Source organism: Pipistrellus kuhlii, unplaced genomic scaffold, assembly GCF_014108245.1.
Source record: "Pipistrellus kuhlii isolate mPipKuh1 unplaced genomic scaffold, mPipKuh1.p scaffold_m20_p_8, whole genome shotgun sequence".
Lineage (NCBI taxonomy): Eukaryota > Metazoa > Chordata > Mammalia > Chiroptera > Vespertilionidae > Pipistrellus > Pipistrellus kuhlii.
Window position 1 is genome coordinate 34,077,056 of NW_023425584.1, and position 18,106 is coordinate 34,095,161.

The following is an 18,106-nucleotide window of genomic DNA, read 5'->3' on the forward strand; positions in this document are numbered from 1 at the left end:
TGGGTCTCTGAATGGTCTGCCTCAAAACAAGAAAAGTTCTATTTGGACCGTATCCACAAATTACCTGAAAGATGGGGGAAATGACTAGAGGTTAAAAATGCAGATACCGCTGAAACCGGTTTGGCTCAGTGGATAGAGCGTCAGTAGGGGGTGTGCAAGAGGGAGCTGAAAGATGATTCTCTCTGATTGAGAGAGAGTTTCTAACTCTCTATCCCTCTCTCTTCCTCTCCGTAAAAAAATCAATTAAAAGATTATTGCTGGATCTGACCAAACCATAATCTCTTAAAAAAAAAAAAAAAAAAAAAAAAAAAAAGAGAAGCTTCCTTCTCATCCTTCTGTGAATCTGTTCCCCAAATCGGGCTCCATAGTCCTGTGAAAGGGAAACAAGCTCTGAAAGACTTCCCTAGACCCCTCTGACTTTCATATCCTCATCGGTTTCTCAATCCAGAAACTGAACTTTCATATCTTTCCTTTCCCTCCCACCTCCCACCACCAATTCTACTGCCCAAGTACCCCCGGGATGTATCCTGTTCTCTCCATCCCTCCTGTTCCCACCTTGGTTCAGGCCTCATCATCTCTCAGCCTCTTAACTGGTCCCTCTGCTTCCAGACTCACTCCTATGACACATTCCACCTCACCCAGAGGGACCATTCCAATATGCAGGCAGGCCCTTCTTGGTCTGACAAGGGGCTCCACCGTCTGATAGGCTTTACTTCCCGGATCCGTGGTTGGGCATTGGAGATGCTCCCAGATTCCACATACCCAGCCCCTCCCGTTTGTCTCCTGTTGTTTCCGCCATTACACACACCCCTCCTCCAAACACCCCCAAAACACACAGACCCACAGACACTCAGACACTCGGCAAGGCCACAAGATGTTGGATTGCTCTTCGGGGAGTCCTGGCAGCGGGAGCCACAGAATCTCTTTGGGGCTCTGGGAGGAGGCTCCCGAGAGCCTGCATGGTCTCTGCCTGGGGGCGGGTGTGTCTGTGCCCTCACTGGGTCTGGGTGGTGGTTCAGGCTGAGCATCTGTTGGGGGAAGGGAGTCTAACTGCAGACTCCCCCTGCAGAGCTGACGATTAGCAATTAACTGGGAGGAATCTCAGGGGTGAGGTTAATCGGGGAACAGAGGGAGGGCAGCTAGGGTTCTAGGGACTTTGCCCTTGACCCAAGAGTATAAAGTGGAGGGTCCCAGCTTCTCTTTGGGTCTTTGGGACTTCCCTGAGCTGCTGAGCAGGAGCTGAAACACAGAATCCTAAGGTGAGCCCACAGTCCCCTTGTCCCAACCTCATCTTCAACTCTTAGTAGAAACAGTTCATTACCCCAGCCCACCTCTTGCTGCCTCCATAACATCTCAGTCCCAGCCCAGCCTGGCTCACTCCCAAAGTGAAAGGACTGTGCTCTTTCTTCCAGGACTGGGAAATCAGCTCAGCACACTCCCCCATCCCACAGCCAAGGCCCCTGGGACAATGTTAGGGGTGGGAGTGAGGGCAGCCTGGGGCACTCTCACCCCAACAGCCAAGAACTCCAGGGACAGTTCGCGGGGGTGGGGGTGGGGGTGGGGGGGTGGGGGGAGCATCATGCATGGGGGTGTGGGCGGCGCTAACACAAGCCTGGACTTCCCAGACTTGGGGACTAGGTGAGGGCCCTCCTTACCTAAACCAGTCCTGGTCTGAGCCTCATTCACGGGAGCAAGGTGGCGGGATTTGTTTCCTGTTGAGGACGTGAGCATAGGAGAGGGTGGTTCGCCGAGGCCAGGGGGAAGCCTCCAGCTGATCCCTTGATCCAGACAGAACAGGTGTCCATGGTCCTCACTGCTCTTGAGATGGGCAAAACGGCTGAGCAGCCGGTGCCCGGCCCGGCCCACAGCCGCAGCCTCTGCGCACGTTCCCAGGCCCCTCCAGCTGCAGGATGCCCGCGGCTTCTCCCCGCACATGGCCCTTGTACAAGTGCCGTCCCCTTCTCCTCCTGGTAGGGCCTGCTAACGGTTCCCCTCAGTGTGATCCCTCTTCCCTCCGCCTAGGGCCCACCCACCGTGAGATTCTGGTGCACCATTCCTGCCATTGGAACACTTGTTCCCATTGCCATTTTCTATCTATTTGAGGGATCATTTCATTGACAAATGCCTCCCCACCACCCTTTGAATTTCCTAGGGGCAGACGTGTCTGTATGTAGTCACCACTGTACCCCAGCATCCAGGATAGAATCAATGCTCAATACATACTTGCTGAATGAATGAATGAATGAATGCCTGAATCTGTGCTGAGCACCTGAGTGTGCTTCCCTGGGTAGGGGAGTAGGGAGTTAGGGGGTTAGGGAATAAGGGGTTAGAGGGGTAGGGGAGTAAGGGGAGAGAGGGGAGATATGTCTATGGGTGTGTGTTTGGGATCACACTTCATGAATGCTTGTGCAAGTGAGTGTGTGGGTGTGGGCGGTAGAGGTGTGAGTGTGGGAGTGCCCAGGACGCAGCAGTTGTCACTCGATGTTGTTGCAGACACCACTGCGTGTGGCCAGGATGATGTCCTACAGAGAGAGGCTGGGGGGCCCTGCTGTCTCTCCAATCCCAGTCCGCAGGGGGCCCATCATGCATGGGGCAGCCTTTGCCTATGTGCCCAGCCCTCAGGGTGAGTGTGCCCCCACTCCCGGACCCTTGCCCCAATTGCCCACATCCCGGGTGAGACCTCCACCCCTCCACTGCACCCCTCCTGCCCTCCCTGGGACCTGGGGCCTCTGGGAACTCCTGACCAGCCTCCCTTCCCAGTCCTGCACAGGATCCCAGGAACCTCCGCCTATGCCTTCCCCAGCCTGGGCCCTGTGGCCCTCGCCGAGCACGGCTGCCCCTTTGGGGAGGTTCTGGAGCTCCATGACCCGCTGCCTGCCAAGCTGGCCCTGGAGGAGGAGCAGAAGCCAGGTGGGCTGAGTGGGGCGGCAGGGACACCAGCAGTCACGCCCCAGCCCTCTGGCCGCTGTGCTCACGGTTGTCCCCTCCCCAGAGCCCGGACTGGCCCACAGGCTGCGCCGGACCGGCCTGACCCTCCTCAAGGTGCCGCTGATGCTCACGTTCCTCTACCTCTTTGTCTGCTCCCTGGACGTGCTCAGCTCAGCCTTCCAGCTGGCTGGAGGTAGGGCTCAGGCGGGGCCTGGGGAAAGGCCCCTGAAGGGCCTCCAGCGATGGTGACTCATGCTCCCCAGGGAAGGTGGCCGGTGACATCTTCAAGGACAACGCCATCCTGTCCAACCCGGTGGCGGGGCTGGTGGTGGGCATCCTGGTGACCGTGCTGGTGCAGAGCTCCAGCACCTCCACCTCCATCATCGTCAGCATGGTCTCCTCTGGCTGTGAGTCGGCCCACGAGGGCCAGGCAGGGAGTGTGGGAAGGCCGGTGCGCTGCACAAGGGCTGGGGGAGGGGCCGGGAGTGGGAACAGGGGACTGAGGGCTAAGGGCAGAGCTCTGGCAGCTCCCACTCTGCCCTCGGAGGCCGAGCCAGGAGCCTCAGTGTGGAGGGTGCCCAGGAGCCTGAAAGGTAGCAGATGGGGGCACAGCCCCAGGAAGGCTCACCTCCAGAACCTCACGCAGTTCTTCACCCATCGGCCAGGGAAACAGAAGGGGAGAAACGAGAGTCAGGGAGGCTGTGGGAGAAACAAATGGTTTATTGCAGGGAAGTGGCTGCAGGGAAGGGCGGGCAGCCGGGAGCCCTGTGCACACAGAGGTGCCACTCCTCCCTCCTCAGGGAAGCCTCTGTGCGCGCTGAGGCCTTTTGCCTCATTGGATGAGGGCCACCCAGAGTACTGAGGTGTATCTCCTTTGCTGAAGGTCAGCTGATTGTAGAGGTGAATCGCATCTGCAAACCCCCTTCACAGCAATGTTTAATGTTGGATTGAAAACTGGGTACCAAAGCCTCGCCAAGCTCACACCTGGAACTGAGAGTCACCCTCATATATGCATGCCACGCCTAGTTGATTTGTAATGGCATGTACATATTTGCATACAGGACACATGCCCTCTTATACACATGCCCCCCACACATGTTCACATGTGGGCACGTGCAGTGCACGTGCGTGGTTTCACGTGCATACACATATATGTAAATATGCAGCACGTGCCCACATGTACCTGTGACACGGAGGCTGGGCGGAGTTAGCAGCATGGCGGGAATGCCCACTAGTGGCCAGAACACGGGCAGCGGGTCTGGCAGGAGGTGCTGTGGGGACAGGAGCTGGGTGGACACGACCCATGTATTATAGTTACGAGGCCCCTTCTCCTCCCAGTGCTGGAGGTGAGCTCCGCCATCCCCATCATCATGGGCTCCAACATCGGCACCTCCGTCACCAACACCATCGTGGCCCTGATGCAGGCGGGGGACAGGACCGACTTCCGTAGGTGAGGGGTGAAGTGGTGGCGGGTCCGTGTTTGTGCGGGGAGGGTCGCCCGGATGCCAGGAGCCCCAGAGTGAGCAAACCCGGGCTCCGGCCTACCTCCCAACGTGGCCTCCCCGCCCAGGGCCTTCGCGGGGGCCACTGTGCACGACTGCTTCAACTGGCTGTCAGTTCTGGTCCTGCTGCCCCTGGAGGTCGCCTCTGGGTACCTGTACCACGTGACTCGCCTCGTGGTGGCCTCCTTCAACATCCGCGGCGGCCAGGACGCCCCCGAGCTGCTGAAGATCATCACTGAGCCCTTCACCAAGCTCGTCATCCAGGTGGGGCAGGGCTGGCGGGGCGGAGGCCGGGCGCCGTAAGGGCCCCACACTCATCCCCTTGCCCACATCTGGCCCACAGCTGGACAAGACCGTGATTACCAGTATCGCCATGGGCAACGAGTCCCTGAGGAACCACAGCCTCATCAGGATCTGGTGCGACCCAGACCCCGTGAAGGTAAGTCCCAGGTCTGGCCCCCGGTGAGGAGACTCCTTTTTCAGACAGCTGATTGTTCGTGTCATTATGTCTTTTAAATGCTCCAAGTAGACCTTACAGGCCATTATTAGCCTAGAGAGGGGACGACATGACACTTTGACCACGAGACTGTGCCTGCAGCAGATGTTGCTAATCTCTCCCAGCCTCACGCCAGCTTTAGGCAGCCATTACCAATCAATGAGAGTTGGCATGTCAATCGATCTAGCCCAGTGGTTCTCAAAGTGCGGACCAGTGGCACCTGCACTGCCTGGGAACCTGTTAGAGATGCAACGGATTCGGCCCTTCCCCTCCACCTTCTAAATCAGAAAAAACTCAGGGATGGGGCCCAGCAGCCTAATTTCAACAACTTCTCTGGTCTGCTCCATGCTCAAGTTTAAGAACCACTGCTCTGGCTCCACCCTCTGGTTTCACAAACAGAGAAATAGGCTCCAACAGGCTAAGAAACCTGCTGGAGCTTGTCCTGCCATGTAAGGGCGCCGAGCCCAGGTCTCACCTCCTAGGCCTCCTTCTTCTCCGGCGGGGAGCAGGGGTTCGGTGACTCAGCCCTGCGGATATTGGGGCACAGGCGTGCGGGGAGAGGGCAGGACGAGAGTGCCATAAGGATCCCCAGGAAAGCAGGATAAGCAGGCTACTGGCCTAGGAGCAGGACACGCGGGCCATGTAGAGGCCTCACTGGAGACACCACAGCCCCTCGTGCCAACATCGGGGCTCCTCCCCTCGACACACACACACAGGCATGTGTCCACTTGCCCTTCTGCACTATTCCTGCTGCTTTCTGGCTTCTGCTGCCTGGGATGAAGATCTCTTTGATTGAGTTGGACACCCGTGGACCGGCCACTACACCAGGCTAACAAGGAAGCAGCCATCCAAAGCCTAATCCTCAGTGCCTGCTTCCCCTTGATTACACATCAAATGTAACTCCACTTAGAACAAGAGAGAAAGAAACTCAAAGCCCAAGCCTTTCCCCCTCATCATCTCCTCTTGGCCACTTGAAGTCACGAAGCCTTTATCCCCGCGTGAATGGAGAGCAACCTTCCCGCCGGCCCTGCGAGGTTCCCTGCTCTGAGTGCCGCTCAGCTCCGGCCCAGCCCCGCTGAGGCTCAGAGGCAGTCTGACATCAAAATGCCCACGCAGGCAGCTTTGATGCTGCTCTGTGACCTCTCTAACGACCTCTCTACCTTCTCACCAGCTCGCAGGGGGCCCTCCCCAAGCGCTGCGGCTCATCACAGTCCTCTCCACTTCTTAGCAAAACCGGGAGGGAGAGGAATCACACGCTTTGATCTTCACAATAAAACGAGCCGGCATTCCTCGCTGCCCCGAAACCCTGCATCCAGCAGGGCCCTTGCAGCACATTCCACTGAGCGGAGCCCTCCCTGTGACATCCCCATCCAGGGCGGGGGAGGACTTTCCACAGGAGGAACCTGAGGTTCATAGGCCTAAAGCAACCTGGGTGAGGTCACTCAGCGGGGGCTGAGGTCCCTGCTCCAGCTGCCACCTGCCTGAGCACTGGTTTCTCGGCCCAGCTCTCCCAGGAGACCCTTTAAGAGCAGTTCCCTCGGCTGCGAGAGTGACCGGCGGCTGGGACTTGAGCTCCCTGTTCGTACTCTCTCCCTCACGCTCTCGGGAGGTGATGTGTGGTAGCAGCTCCCCCTGCGCCAAAGCCTCGCATTTTGCTTTGGCCACGAGTCTCTCTGTGGTCCCTTCCAACCTGTCCCAGCTGCCTACGGCTTTCACCAAGCTGGACCCGACTCAGTCTCCAAGAACCCTGGCCCAAAGGAGAGAATTGAGAATCTGAGCTTATCTTTGGGGGGGGGGGGGGGGGAGACAGAAACAGGCAGTTTTAGTGCTTCAACACCTCTTGGCATTCTGGAGGCCTGACGCTGCCCTGGGAATTACCTCCTTGTGTGGTCACACTGTGGATTGTCAACCAGACCTGCCTGGTTCCAACAAGTGTGTTTTTGAGGACTTACAACCTGAGAAGCAGGGATTATTACATCCCTATTTACAGATGAGGAAACTGAGGCTCAGAGGGGTTTGTCCAAGTCCATGTGACTGAGGAAGGACTAAAATCCTGGTGGGATTTGGAGCCTGCGTCCCTGAGTTTTCACCTTTATAGCCTCTTCCAGATGCCAACCTGGTGTCCCACCATTCGTGCCCATTCCCCACTCTGCCATCATACCTGAAGGCACAGGGGACCTCTGCCACCCAGATTACCATCCGGGGGTGATGTTCCGCTCTAAGGAATTCTCCTCTTCGCCACCAGGTGGCGATGCTGGCATGGTGCTCTCCCTCCGCTTTCAGAAACAAAGACCCTCACGCCCCTTCCCTAGAAGGGAAACTGCTGGGCAGGCACACATCCTGGCCTTTCTCCCCGGGGAGCGGATTCTTGGCTCCAGCATTCCTTTGTGAGCTTAATATTTAGGATGGCTGCTCAGGCATTTAAATCCCAACTCTCTCTCCCAAGATTCCTCACAACCCGCTCCTGGGGAGACTGGCAGCACAGGGACCTCATGATGCAGAGGGAAAATGGACGCCCTGAGAGGTTATGTGTTTGGCCCGATGTCACAGCTCAGAGTGGCTCAGCTGGGGTTTGAGCGCAGGCTGTCTGAGCTCCGTTCTGTTCTCCCCACGGAGTTCACCACCCCACCCCGTCCCCTTCCCACTCCACCACGCCTGGAGGCAGGAGGGATGGCCTCCTGGGGTGTGCCCCAGACCCTGGGCTTGCTAGCTCTTTATCTAAGCTTCCACCTCCTCCCTCCTTCCCTTTACAGTCTCTGGACACCCCCCTCCCCGCCCCCACACACACACCCTGTGAGCACAGCCAGGGCCACACAATCTCGCAGGAAACCCTGAGATCTTAGCCCTCACTCTTGTCCTAACTCAACGCTGCAAGTCCCAACCAGACCCAGAGAAGCTCTCCTCTTCCTCCAGCCTCTCAGGACCCCACAAGCCCTCCCCCCACCTCAGCAGTCATCTGCTTCCCAGGGCTCCAGGCTGCAGGCTGGGATTCCCAGGAAGGAAGAGCCACAGAGTCCTCCCCACAAGGCCACGATTCTCAGGCAAATGTGCAGGAACCATTGATCCTGACTGAGGAAGCAATCACACACACACACACACACACACACACACTCACACTCACACACACTCACACACACACTCACACACACATAAACACACACACACACACTCACGCTCACACTCACACACACACTCACACTCACACACACACACACACACACTCACGCTCACACACACACACACTCACACTCACACACACACACTCACACACATAAACACACACTCACACACACATAAACACACACACATTCACACTCACACACACTCACATTCACACTCACACACTCTCACTCACACTCATATACACACTCACACACACTCACGCATACACTCACACTCACTCACTCACATACACACATATATACTCACACACATACACACACACACACACACACACACACACACACACACACCTTTCCCATCCTATGGGTGCAGGAGGCGAGCGATTTGCCCTTATTTGAAGACACTGTCATGAGCTAAGACCTTAGGTGAGGGTTTTACACACATTTTCTTTTGTAACCTTTTAAACAGCTCTTTTATTGTCCTGCTTTAGAGAGAAAAAATCTCAGGGAAGTGGTATGACATGGCTACATTAGTTAATATAAGAATCAGGATTTGAACTCAGATCTGCCTAACAGCAAACACCTGGCCCTCTCCCTCACACCTGGCTCTCCCTCACACCTGGCCCTCTCTCTCACACCTGGCTCATTCTCACACCTGGCTCTCCCTCACGCCTGGCTCTCTCCCTCACACCTGGCTCTCCCTCACACCTGGCTCTCCCTCACACCTGGCTCTCCCTCACACCTGGCTCTCTCCCTCACACCTGGCTCTCCCTCACACCTGGCTCTCCCTCACACCTGGCTCTCTCCCTCACACCTGGCTCTCCCTCACGCCTGGCTCTCTCTCACACCTGGCTCTCCCTCACACCTGGCTCTCTCCCTCACACCTGGCTCACTCTCACACCTGGCTCTCCCTCACACCTGGCTCTCTCCCTCACACCTGGCTCTCCCTCACGCCTGGCTCTCTCTCACACCTGGCTCTCTCCCTCACACCTGGCTCTCTCCCTCACACCTGGCTCTCTCCCTCACACCTGGCTCTCCCTCATGCCTGGCTCTCTCCCTCACACCTGGCTCTCTCTCACACCTGGCTCTCTCCCTCACACCTGGCTCATTCTCACACCTGGCTCTCCCTCACACCTGGCTCACTCTTACACCTGGCTCTCTCTCACACCTGGCTCTCTCCCTCACACCTGGCTCACTCTCACACCTGGCTCTCTCACACCTGGCTCACTCTCACACCTGGCTCATTCTCACACCTGGCTCTCTCTCACACCTGGCTCACTCTCACACCTGGCTTATTCTCACACCTGGCTCTCCCTCACGCCTGGCTCTCTCCCTCACACCTGGCTCTCTCTCACACCTGGCTCACTCTCACACCTGGCTCATTCTCACACCTGGCTCTCTCTCACACCTGGCTCACTCTCACACCTGGCTTATTCTCACACCTGGCTCTCCCTCACGCCTGGCTCTCTCCCTCACACCTGGCTCTCTCTCACACCTGGCTCACTCTCACACCTGGCTCTCTCTCACACCTGGCTCACTCTCACACCTGGCTCTCTCCCTCACACCTGGCTCTCTCCCTCACACCTGGCTCTCTCCCTCACACCTGGCTCTCTCTCACACCTGGCTCACTCTCACACCTGGCTCTCTGCCTCACACCTGGCTCTCTCCCTCACACCTGGCTCTCTCCCTCACACCTGCATAGCAGTTCCTACCACTTGCTTGGCTTTCCTAACTGAGCCCACCAGAGATTATTTCCTGCATTTGGGGCTGGGCCTGAGGGTACCCCATGGCTCTGGTGTGGCTAGCTGATAATACAGCTAAGCATGCTGCCCCACACAAGGGAGCACATACCACTAACTTAAAGCCAGGTGTCACAAATAGGTCTTATCTTTATCATACATTTTTAAATGACACAGTTTAGACTTAAGCCTAATGGAGCTGTAACATCAAAGTGCCAGGACCCCGGCTGTGCCCCTGCCTCAGCACCAGGGGAGTCCAGAGGCTGTGGATGCAGTTCCAGGGGGAAAGGAATTAGTACCCATATCAGAATGTGTTTGTGGGGGGAAGAGAGAAGTTGCGGCTCTCGCATTTCGCCTGCGGCCCTGGGAGTAATTGTCTCTTCCTGGCTCCATTCCCCTCTGAGAGATGGCAGGTTCCAGCCAGCCCAGCCCACTTCCTCCTTTCATGCTCTGGTCTGGGGGAAAGGAAAGGTGTACCAAGTTGCATTAAAATTAATAATAATAAAATAATAAAAAATAAAAAGCTCCTTAACCCAACGAGGCTACAAATTAGGGCTCCCTAGACCAGACCAGCCTTCACAGATTTGTACAGCATGTCTTAAAGTGGAAGCCAGCATTTACAAACTTGGAGATTTAATTTAAAATTATAGAGCTGTGGCCTCTCTTGTAGAATCAGACCCTTCGGCCTTGCTAGGCTCTGTCCCTGGGTGGTGACCGTGGCCCGGATCCGAGTGGCTGCTCCCCCTATAGGCCCAGCACATTGCCCCCACCACCGCCAGCCTGAGCCCCTCACTAGGCTACCTGCCTGGCCGGGTCCTCTGAGTTAGGTGCCTCCCCAGGAACCCCCATCACACCACTGATAGTAAGCGGGGGAGGAAAGCCGTGTGGGCCCGGACTCTGCCCTGCAGCCTTCTCCAGGTAAGGAACTGAGCAAAGACAAAGAGAGCTTGGGCTAGGTGCCTCAGATGACAGGCTGGAGCAAGGATGCCGGGGGAGAGGGGGCCCCAGGAGGGAATAAAACACGAGGAAAAGAGAGTTTTCAGAAGAGAACATGGACAGCAGCATCATGCCAAGAAGACGGGAGAAGCAAGGATCAGGAGGCCACCAGATCAGGAGGCCCCATGCGCCCGAGAGAGCCAGTTCGGTGGATAACAGGGCAGAATCGCAAAGGGCTGACCGTGGCCAGATTCTTGGGTGGCAGGTATTTTCAACCCCACCTCTTCAGCAGAGGAGACAGGCTCAGCAAGGGCAAGTAGATCACCCAAGAACACGTAGCCAGGAGACCCATGGTCGTCACCACATCGCTCCCTCATCTCCATCTGAGCCCCAACTCCAGGCTGCATTTCCCTAAATTCCCTACGTCCCTCTCCTCCTAACCTAGGCTCGCACCCCCATGCCCAGGGCAGAGGCCAACATCAGCCGGACCCTCGGAAACGCCACCCTGGAGAAATGTGAGTGCCTGCAGCATGGGAGGGGTCCGCTGGCAGAGGTAAGGCTGTCCCCCAGGAGGGATGGCTGCGAACCAGCCCAGCTCCCGAGGCTTAAGGAGACCGAGGTGGGGCCTTGGGCTCCAAGCCCAAGGGGTTGGCAAAGGTGGGGGACTGGGGGCTGGATTGGGGGGGGTCAGTTCTCAGCAGCTTGACACCCCTCCCAACAGGCAACCACCTCTTCGTGGACACGGTGCTGCCTGACCTGGCCGTGGGGCTCATCCTGCTGGCCGGCTCCCTGGTGCTGCTGTGCACTTGCCTCATCCTCCTCGTCAAGACGCTCAACTCTCTGCTCAAGGGCCAGGTGGCCAAGGTCATTCAGACCATTATCAACACTGGTGAGCGCCAAGCAGGGGGGGAAGGGGGAGGAGAGAGCAGGGCCCCAGATTGGGCCCTTCCGGATCCCACTAGCTCCTGCCTTGCTGTGCGATCTGGGTAAAGCCCTACCACACCTGAGCCTCAGTTTCCCCGTGTGAACAAAGAAGAGGTTTGCCTGGGTGATTTCTGAGGCCCCTGAGATGCCGGCCGCTGGGGGTCTGTGGTGCCTCTGGCTATGGTTCCATTCCAGCCGGAGCTCCAAAAAGATTAACAGGGGCCTCTGCTCGACTGAATCAACAAATAGTCATCAAGCCTTCACCATGGGCCAAGCGCGCTGTAGTGCTGGGAGTGCAGAGGTGAGGCACGCAGCCTAGGGCGGGAGATGGCAATGAAAACCAGCTTAGGGGGGAGGGGAGAAAACGCCAAGGAGAAAGCAAAACGGACAGCACCACAGGGAACAGAAGAGGCTGCTTTGGCCAGTAGCCTCTGTGCTGATGTGACATTTGAGCAAAGACCTAAATGGAAAGGAGTCCAGATGTGGGTGGAGGGAACAGCAGTGCCGAGGCTTGGAGGCAGGGACCAGCTGGGCAGGTTTGCAGCACAGAAAGGTAGCCACCAGCATCCTGGCCGGAGCTCCGTGAGGGAGGCGGAGAGAGGCAGGGAGCCGTCAGAGAGGTGAGGAGGAGCAGATCACAGGCCGCAGGCTGCGCTCAGAGCCTGGACTTCATTGAGGATAATGGGGGCAGTTGGGGGGTTGAGGGCAGCAAGTGGCACCGTCTGATTCTTATTGGAAGCTTCATTCTGCACAGGCAGAGGCTGCATGGCGCGCGCGGGAAAGGAGCTTGGAGGAGGGCGGAGGTGGAACAGTCTGCCTGAGCCTGGTCAGGAGGGCTTTCTGTGGCAGCGATGTCCACCCTGGCCTGCAGGGGGACTCTAAGAGTGGGGAGGATAGGCAGGCCAAGGGGACAGAGTCAGGCTGAGAGGAGCCTTCAGCCCAAGATCAAAGGGCCAGGAGAGGCCTCCCAGCTGAGCAGGGGACTGGCAAAGGTCCCATTGGAAATGGGCCTCCAAGCCCTCCTCCCCAAGGAGTTCCTCTCCGGTCCCAACCCTCCCCCTGACCCTGCTGGGATGGTTCCCCCCACAGACTTCCCCACCCCCTTCACCTGGGTCACCGGCTACTTCGCCATGGTGGTGGGTGCCGCCATGACATTCGTTGTCCAGAGCAGTTCCGTCTTCACCTCGGCCATGACCCCACTCATCGGTGAGTGCTCACGGGGGTGGCAGGGGAAGGGGTTGAGGGGGGAGCTGGAAGACCACATCTTCCTCTCTTCCCCCCTCAGGCCTGGGTGTGATCAGCATTGAGCGCGCCTACCCCCTCACACTGGGCTCCAACATCGGCACCACCACCACCGCCATCCTGGCCGCCCTGGCCAGCCCCCGCGAGAAGCTGTCCAGTGCCTTCCAGGTGTGCCTGGGGGCGTAGCCCTGCCAGAGCGAGGACCGGGCTGGCCCATGGTGGGGCACTGAGTAACAAATTGTTGACTGTTAACTAGGCCACCGGCTATGCCACCGTCTGTGGCAACCATATGGGCAGAATAGGGCTGGTGCCACCCTCAGGACCTTGCTGTCTACCAGGGAGACTCAGAGCCGCACCAATAAAGAGCGGGTGGGATGCACTCTGAGGGAGAGGTGCTGTAAGAGGGGGCCTGGCCAGTCTGGGGGGATCAGGATGAGTGGGGGGGACACGGCAGAGGAGTGGCTGTTGGAGGAGAAGTAGTAACCACAGGCAGGGGATCAGGTCACTATGGGGACCCATCAGGAGGCCAGAATTGCTGAGGCAGGAATTAGAAGTCCTTTAGCTCCTGGATTTGGACAGGATCTCTGCGGGATACCTAGGAGAAGGGTTCGAGGGGGAGACATGGGGAGTTCGGGCAGTAGTTATTTGCCAACTGACCCAGAAGTGTTTCAGTATTTTACTGGGGTCACAGATGTCCCTTCTGCCCAGACCAAGCCGGGCCCCTATATCTGTTCCCTTGGGAGTGTCCTGGCTTGGGAGTGGGCCCATGCCCACCTCAGCTCCTTGGCCCTCTTCTCTGCAGATCGCCCTCTGCCACTTCTTCTTCAACATCTCAGGCATCCTGCTGTGGTACCCGGTGCCCTGCACCCGCCTGCCCATCCGCATGGCCAAGGCCCTGGGCAAATGCACCGCCAAGTACCGCTGGTTTGCCGTCCTCTACCTCCTGCTGTGCTTCCTCCTGATGCCCTCACTGGTGTTTGGCATCTCCATGGCAGGCTGGTGGGCCATGGTGGGCGTGGGTGCGCCCTTCGCGGCCCTGCTGGCCTTCGTGGTGCTCGTCAATGTCCTGCAGAGTCGCAGCCCCAGGCACCTGCCCAAGTGGCTGCAGACATGGGACTTCCTGCCCCGGTGGATGCACTCCCTGCAGCCCCTGGACCGCCTCATCACCCGCGCCACCCTGTGCTGTGCCAGGCCCGAGCCGCCCCACTCGCCCCCACTGCCCCCCAGGGTCTTCCTGGAGGAGCTGCCCCCTGCCACACCCTCTCCCCGCCTTGCCCTGCCTGCTCACCACAATGGCACCCGCCTCTAGGCTTCAGCCCAGACTGCCAGGTGGGGCGAGGAAAGGCCTATGCCTGGTGCCCAGGGTGAGAGGGCAGAGGGGTGTGTCTGCGTACACACTCCTGTCCTTGTGCAGGCCCTCCGAGGTCTGGGCTGTGTGACCGAGTTGCTGTGTGAGCCTGTGTCGGCCTGCATGTGTCCCCCACGGAGCACCTGGGGTGGCGCTGCAGGCTGCAGGGCCCCTGTGATGACTCGTCCTTTGCACATTGTCTGGAGGCTGGTGCTTGTGTACTTGTGTCCACGCAACTCCAACGGGGCTGGTGGGGACGAGGGTGGTCTCAGCACCTGGCTCCTAACTGTTTGCTCATGCACAGGTGTCCCTGGCTGAATTCTCACCCTCTCCCTTCCACCCCTTCCTCCACTCCATTCTCCTCATCCCACCCAGCTCTCTGCATCACTGCTACAGCCCCCTTCCCCAACACTGCCTGATTTTAAAAAGGAAAAAAGGAATTAAACGTTCATTATGCATTTGAAAATCTGTTCTCATTCTGGGGGAGGAGAGACCATAGCTAGGGGTTCGGCAGCACCATCTCCCCTCCCAAGGACAGCCTGCTGTGCCCTGGGAGACCAGCCCATAAGCTCACCCCACAATTTCCCGGCCCCGTCCTTAATGAGTCCAATCCACAGCTCAGACTCCCTGAAAGCCCCCCAGTGTCTAGGGGCCACCCCCAGGGCCAATGTTAGCAGGGCTCTCTTACCTCCAGCCCCAGCCCACCAGGCTGACCTCTGGTTTCTCCTGGCCTCTGGACTCGACTCCCTCACTGACTCCCTCCCTCTCTCCCGCATGAGATCAATTCTCCCCAAAGCAAGTGGCATGTGGGGCTTATCAGGACCACTGTGGGAGGGGATCAGGAGGGTCGAAAGGCACAGGACAAGCCAGGATTCAGGGGGGCAGGAACCAGCCATCCTCCCTCCTCCTACCTTTGTCCATCTTTGACAATGAGCCACATCTCATGTAGGTTTTCAAAACCCACTCAAGTTTCCAATTCCTCTTCCTCTGTAGCCTTCCCCCCACCCCAGCTGAGGCCTACAGGGGAGGGTCCAGGGGAGGGAGGCGCCAACGTTCCTCCCTCTAGTCCAGGGATATCTGTGGAGCCTGTGGACCCCAAGGGGACTGGAGGCTGCAGGGCTCAGACGTGGCTGTGTGATCTTGGACACATTCCTCCACCCCACCCTCTGGGAGGTGTGTGGGGAAGAGGCAAGAGGCTGGGAGCCGCCGATGGTTTTGGCTCATCGTTGATGTTTCTATCTTTCTCTTTCTCTCCCTCTCTGAAATCAATAAAAACTTTTTTTTTTAAAAGATGCCACATCAGCCCTAACCAGTTTGGCTCAGTGGTAGAGCGTCAGTCTGCGGACTGAAGGGTCCCGGGTTCGATTCCGGTCAGGGGCATGTACATTGGTTGCGGGCACATCCCTGGTAGGGGGTGTGCAAGAGGCAGCTGGTCGATGTTTCTCTCTCATCGACGTTTCTAGCTCTCTATTTCTCTCCCTTACTCTCTGTAAAAAAATCAATAAAATATATTAAATTAAAAAAATTAAAAAAAAGAGGCTGGGAGCCCCAGAGACGCTCCCCAAGCTGCCAGCCACACCCTGTCACCTACTCACAGCCCCTGCCAGTGCTTCCTCTAGCTAAGTGGAAGAGGCTAGAAGCACAAGGAGGTCCAGCCTGGGGAGGGGCGTGGGGCGGTGGGAGGAGACTCCCTCGGGGTTCATGCTGCAGGCTGTGGGGAAAGTTTTGTGGGAAAGGATGCTCAGGTCTGAGCTAGAGGGTTTGAGAAGGCTACTGCCTGGGACTCCTGCTCAGCTTCGGTGTCCCTAGGACCCTGGGAGTCTCCGAGGCCCACGCCCCAGACTCTGGCCTGGGAAGTCAGGTCAGAAGCCTCTGCAGGGCACGCAATGGAAGTGATAATACCCACTCCACCAGTGACCTTTCTGCGAGGACCTTCCAGGAACCGGTGTCCTCTTCAGCAACCCCTCCCACCCCCGCCCTCCTCCCCACTCCCCACCCCCATCCCTACTCCCTGCAACCCAAGGACGAGTCCGCCATTCCCAGGTCTGAGTTTATTTTGTCTCCGCTGACAACTGGCTGTTGTGCTAGGTGCCCTGAATGCGCAGCCAGTGGATCAGCTCGTGCACCTTCTTGTTGAGGATGCCCCCGTGCACGCCGCGCCGGGCCATGAGCACGAGCAGCGCGCGCGGCGTGTAGCCCACGCAGACGGCGCGCCCGTCCAGCCCCTTGGTGCGCGCGTCCAGCACGCCGTCGCCCTCCGCCAGCAGGTGGTCTCGGATGACGCAGCAGCGGCGGCCCGCCACGCTCAGGCCGGCCTGCAGGAAGGTGCACCGGTCCTGCCCGGTGAGCACACCCACCTCCTGTGGTGAGATGGCTGCCAGCAGGCCCCCGGGCCGGGAGGCCCAAACACAGCGATTGTCTGAGTGGCCCACGATGGCGACGTCGTCGATGCGCTGGTCCTGCAGCACTGCGCTGATGTAGGCTTTCCACTCGCCCATTCCGGCTCAGAGTCGGTCCCTCCCTCCCTCGCCTTGCACTGCGGAGGGTTGCCGGCTGCTCTGGCTACAATGCGTGGGGCACTGTGACGGAGGTGAGGGCGGGGCTGTGACGCTGAGGCTGGCGGGATCGCTGACCCGCTACCTTCCGCTGGAGAATGGGGGCGGGGTTGTATCTGTCACCTGGTGAAGTTCACATTTAGCCTGAAGGAGGAGGTTGCATGAGCGTCAAAACAATCCTTGAAAACCAATTTAGATGGCCCAGCAAGCACAGTGCACATGGGTTTAAAAACAAAAAGGTGCGCCTGGCAGGTGTGCCTCATGGTTCAGCGTGGACCTATGAACCAGGAGTTCAGGGTTTGATTCCTGGTCAGGGCACATGCCCGGGTTGTGGGCTCCATCCCCAGTACGGACAACTGGGGATGTGCCTGCAACCAAGGCACATGCCCTTGACAGGAATCGAACCTGGGACCTTTCAGTCCACAGGCCAATGACCCAAACTGGTTTTGGCTCATCGTTGATGTTTCTATCTTTCTCTTTCTCTCCCTCTCTGAACTCAAAACAACTTTTTATTTTTAAAGATGCCACATCAGCCCTAACTGGTTTGGCTTGGTGGACAGAGTGGCAGCCTGAAGGGTCAGGGTTTGATTCTGGTCAGAGGCACATCCCCAGAGAGTGTGTGGGTGTGGTGTGCAGGAGGCAGCTGATTGATGTTTCTTTCTCATCAATGTTTCAGACTCTCTCTCCCTCTCCCTTCCTCTGTAAAATAAATAAACAAATAAATAAATAAATAAATAAAATATATATATTTTTTAAAATAAAAAGCTGCCACATCTGGACAGTGGGGCCTCTCCGCCTGGTCCCCAGAACATGGTTCTCTAATGTTAGGAGCTCCAGAATCGCCTGGAAAGCTGTGATACAGACCGCTGGGCCCCAGCTCAGAGTTTCTGCTTCAGTAGTATGGCGTGTACCCTGAAACTGTGCATTTCTACAAATTCCCTGGCACCACTGCTGCTGCTGGTCCCAGGTTAGCATTCTGAGGCCCTAACAGGGTTGGGTGGGAGTGAGGGACTCCACTCTGGTGGTCAGCCTGAAGGCTCCACATCCGTTTTAAGGTTGAGCATTTCTAACCCCGGTCCCACCCCCGCCTGAACATGTCATCACCTGAGAGCTTTTAAAACATACCACTTGGCCCGTGCCCCATCCCTAATTGCTCTGCGGTGGATCTCTGTCATAGGTTCTGACATACAGTTGAGGTTGAAAACTCTGGAAATTTAAAATATGAATGTCTCATGTGAGGAATAATATGTGGAGCCACTCTGCACAGGGCTCAGCAAGAGTCAGCTGGACAAGAATCTAAATCTTGCCTAAGAT

At 57.6% G+C, this 18,106-nt stretch overlaps 2 protein-coding genes across 3 annotated transcripts; one reads left to right on the top strand and one right to left on the bottom strand.

Annotated features, from left to right (window-relative positions):
* The first annotated feature begins 1,117 nt into the window (after positions 1 to 1,117).
* SLC34A1 (solute carrier family 34 member 1) lies at positions 1,118 to 14,703 on the top strand. 2 transcript variants are annotated; one of them, XM_036423263.2, is made up of 13 exons: positions 1,119 to 1,259; positions 2,494 to 2,623; positions 2,761 to 2,910; positions 2,993 to 3,121; positions 3,192 to 3,335; positions 4,267 to 4,378; positions 4,499 to 4,694; positions 4,774 to 4,869; positions 11,169 to 11,238; positions 11,445 to 11,612; positions 12,737 to 12,853; positions 12,933 to 13,057; positions 13,692 to 14,703. In XM_036423263.2, the coding sequence occupies exons 2-13, from the start codon at positions 2,515 to 2,517 to the stop codon at positions 14,196 to 14,198; spliced, it is 1,923 nt and encodes a 640-aa protein (XP_036279156.1). In that variant the 5' UTR covers positions 1,119 to 1,259; positions 2,494 to 2,514; the 3' UTR covers positions 14,199 to 14,703. The 2 variants fall into 2 exon arrangements, with proteins under 2 accessions (XP_045432494.1, XP_036279156.1); XM_045576538.1 differs by lacking the exons at positions 11,169 to 11,238; positions 11,445 to 11,612; positions 12,737 to 12,853; positions 12,933 to 13,057; positions 13,692 to 14,703 and adding an exon at positions 6,155 to 6,397 and having other exon boundaries at positions 1,118 to 1,259.
* Positions 14,704 to 16,273: 1,570 nt separating this feature from the next.
* PFN3 (profilin 3) lies at positions 16,274 to 17,135 on the bottom strand. Its single transcript, XM_036423279.2, has one exon. It carries the CDS (start codon positions 16,733 to 16,735, stop codon positions 16,322 to 16,324), a length of 414 nt encoding a protein of 137 aa, XP_036279172.1. The 5' UTR covers positions 16,736 to 17,135; the 3' UTR covers positions 16,274 to 16,321.
* Positions 17,136 to 18,106: the final 971 nt, after the last annotated feature.

Bases quoted from the DNA above. Each gene is read 5' to 3' on its own strand.
- PFN3 (XM_036423279.2), bottom strand. From the start codon at position 16,735: ATGGGCGAGTGGAAAGCCTACATCAGCGCAGTGCTGCAGGACCAGCGC.
- SLC34A1 (XM_036423263.2), top strand. From the start codon at position 2,515: ATGATGTCCTACAGAGAGAGGCTGGGGGGCCCTGCTGTCTCTCCAATC. The intron at 4,695-4,773 runs GTGGGGCAGGGC...TCTGGCCCACAG, and splicing joins TCACCAAGCTCGTCATCCAG to CTGGACAAGACCGTGATTAC. The intron at 11,239-11,444 runs GTGAGTGCCTGC...CCCTCCCAACAG, and splicing joins AAACGCCACCCTGGAGAAAT to GCAACCACCTCTTCGTGGAC.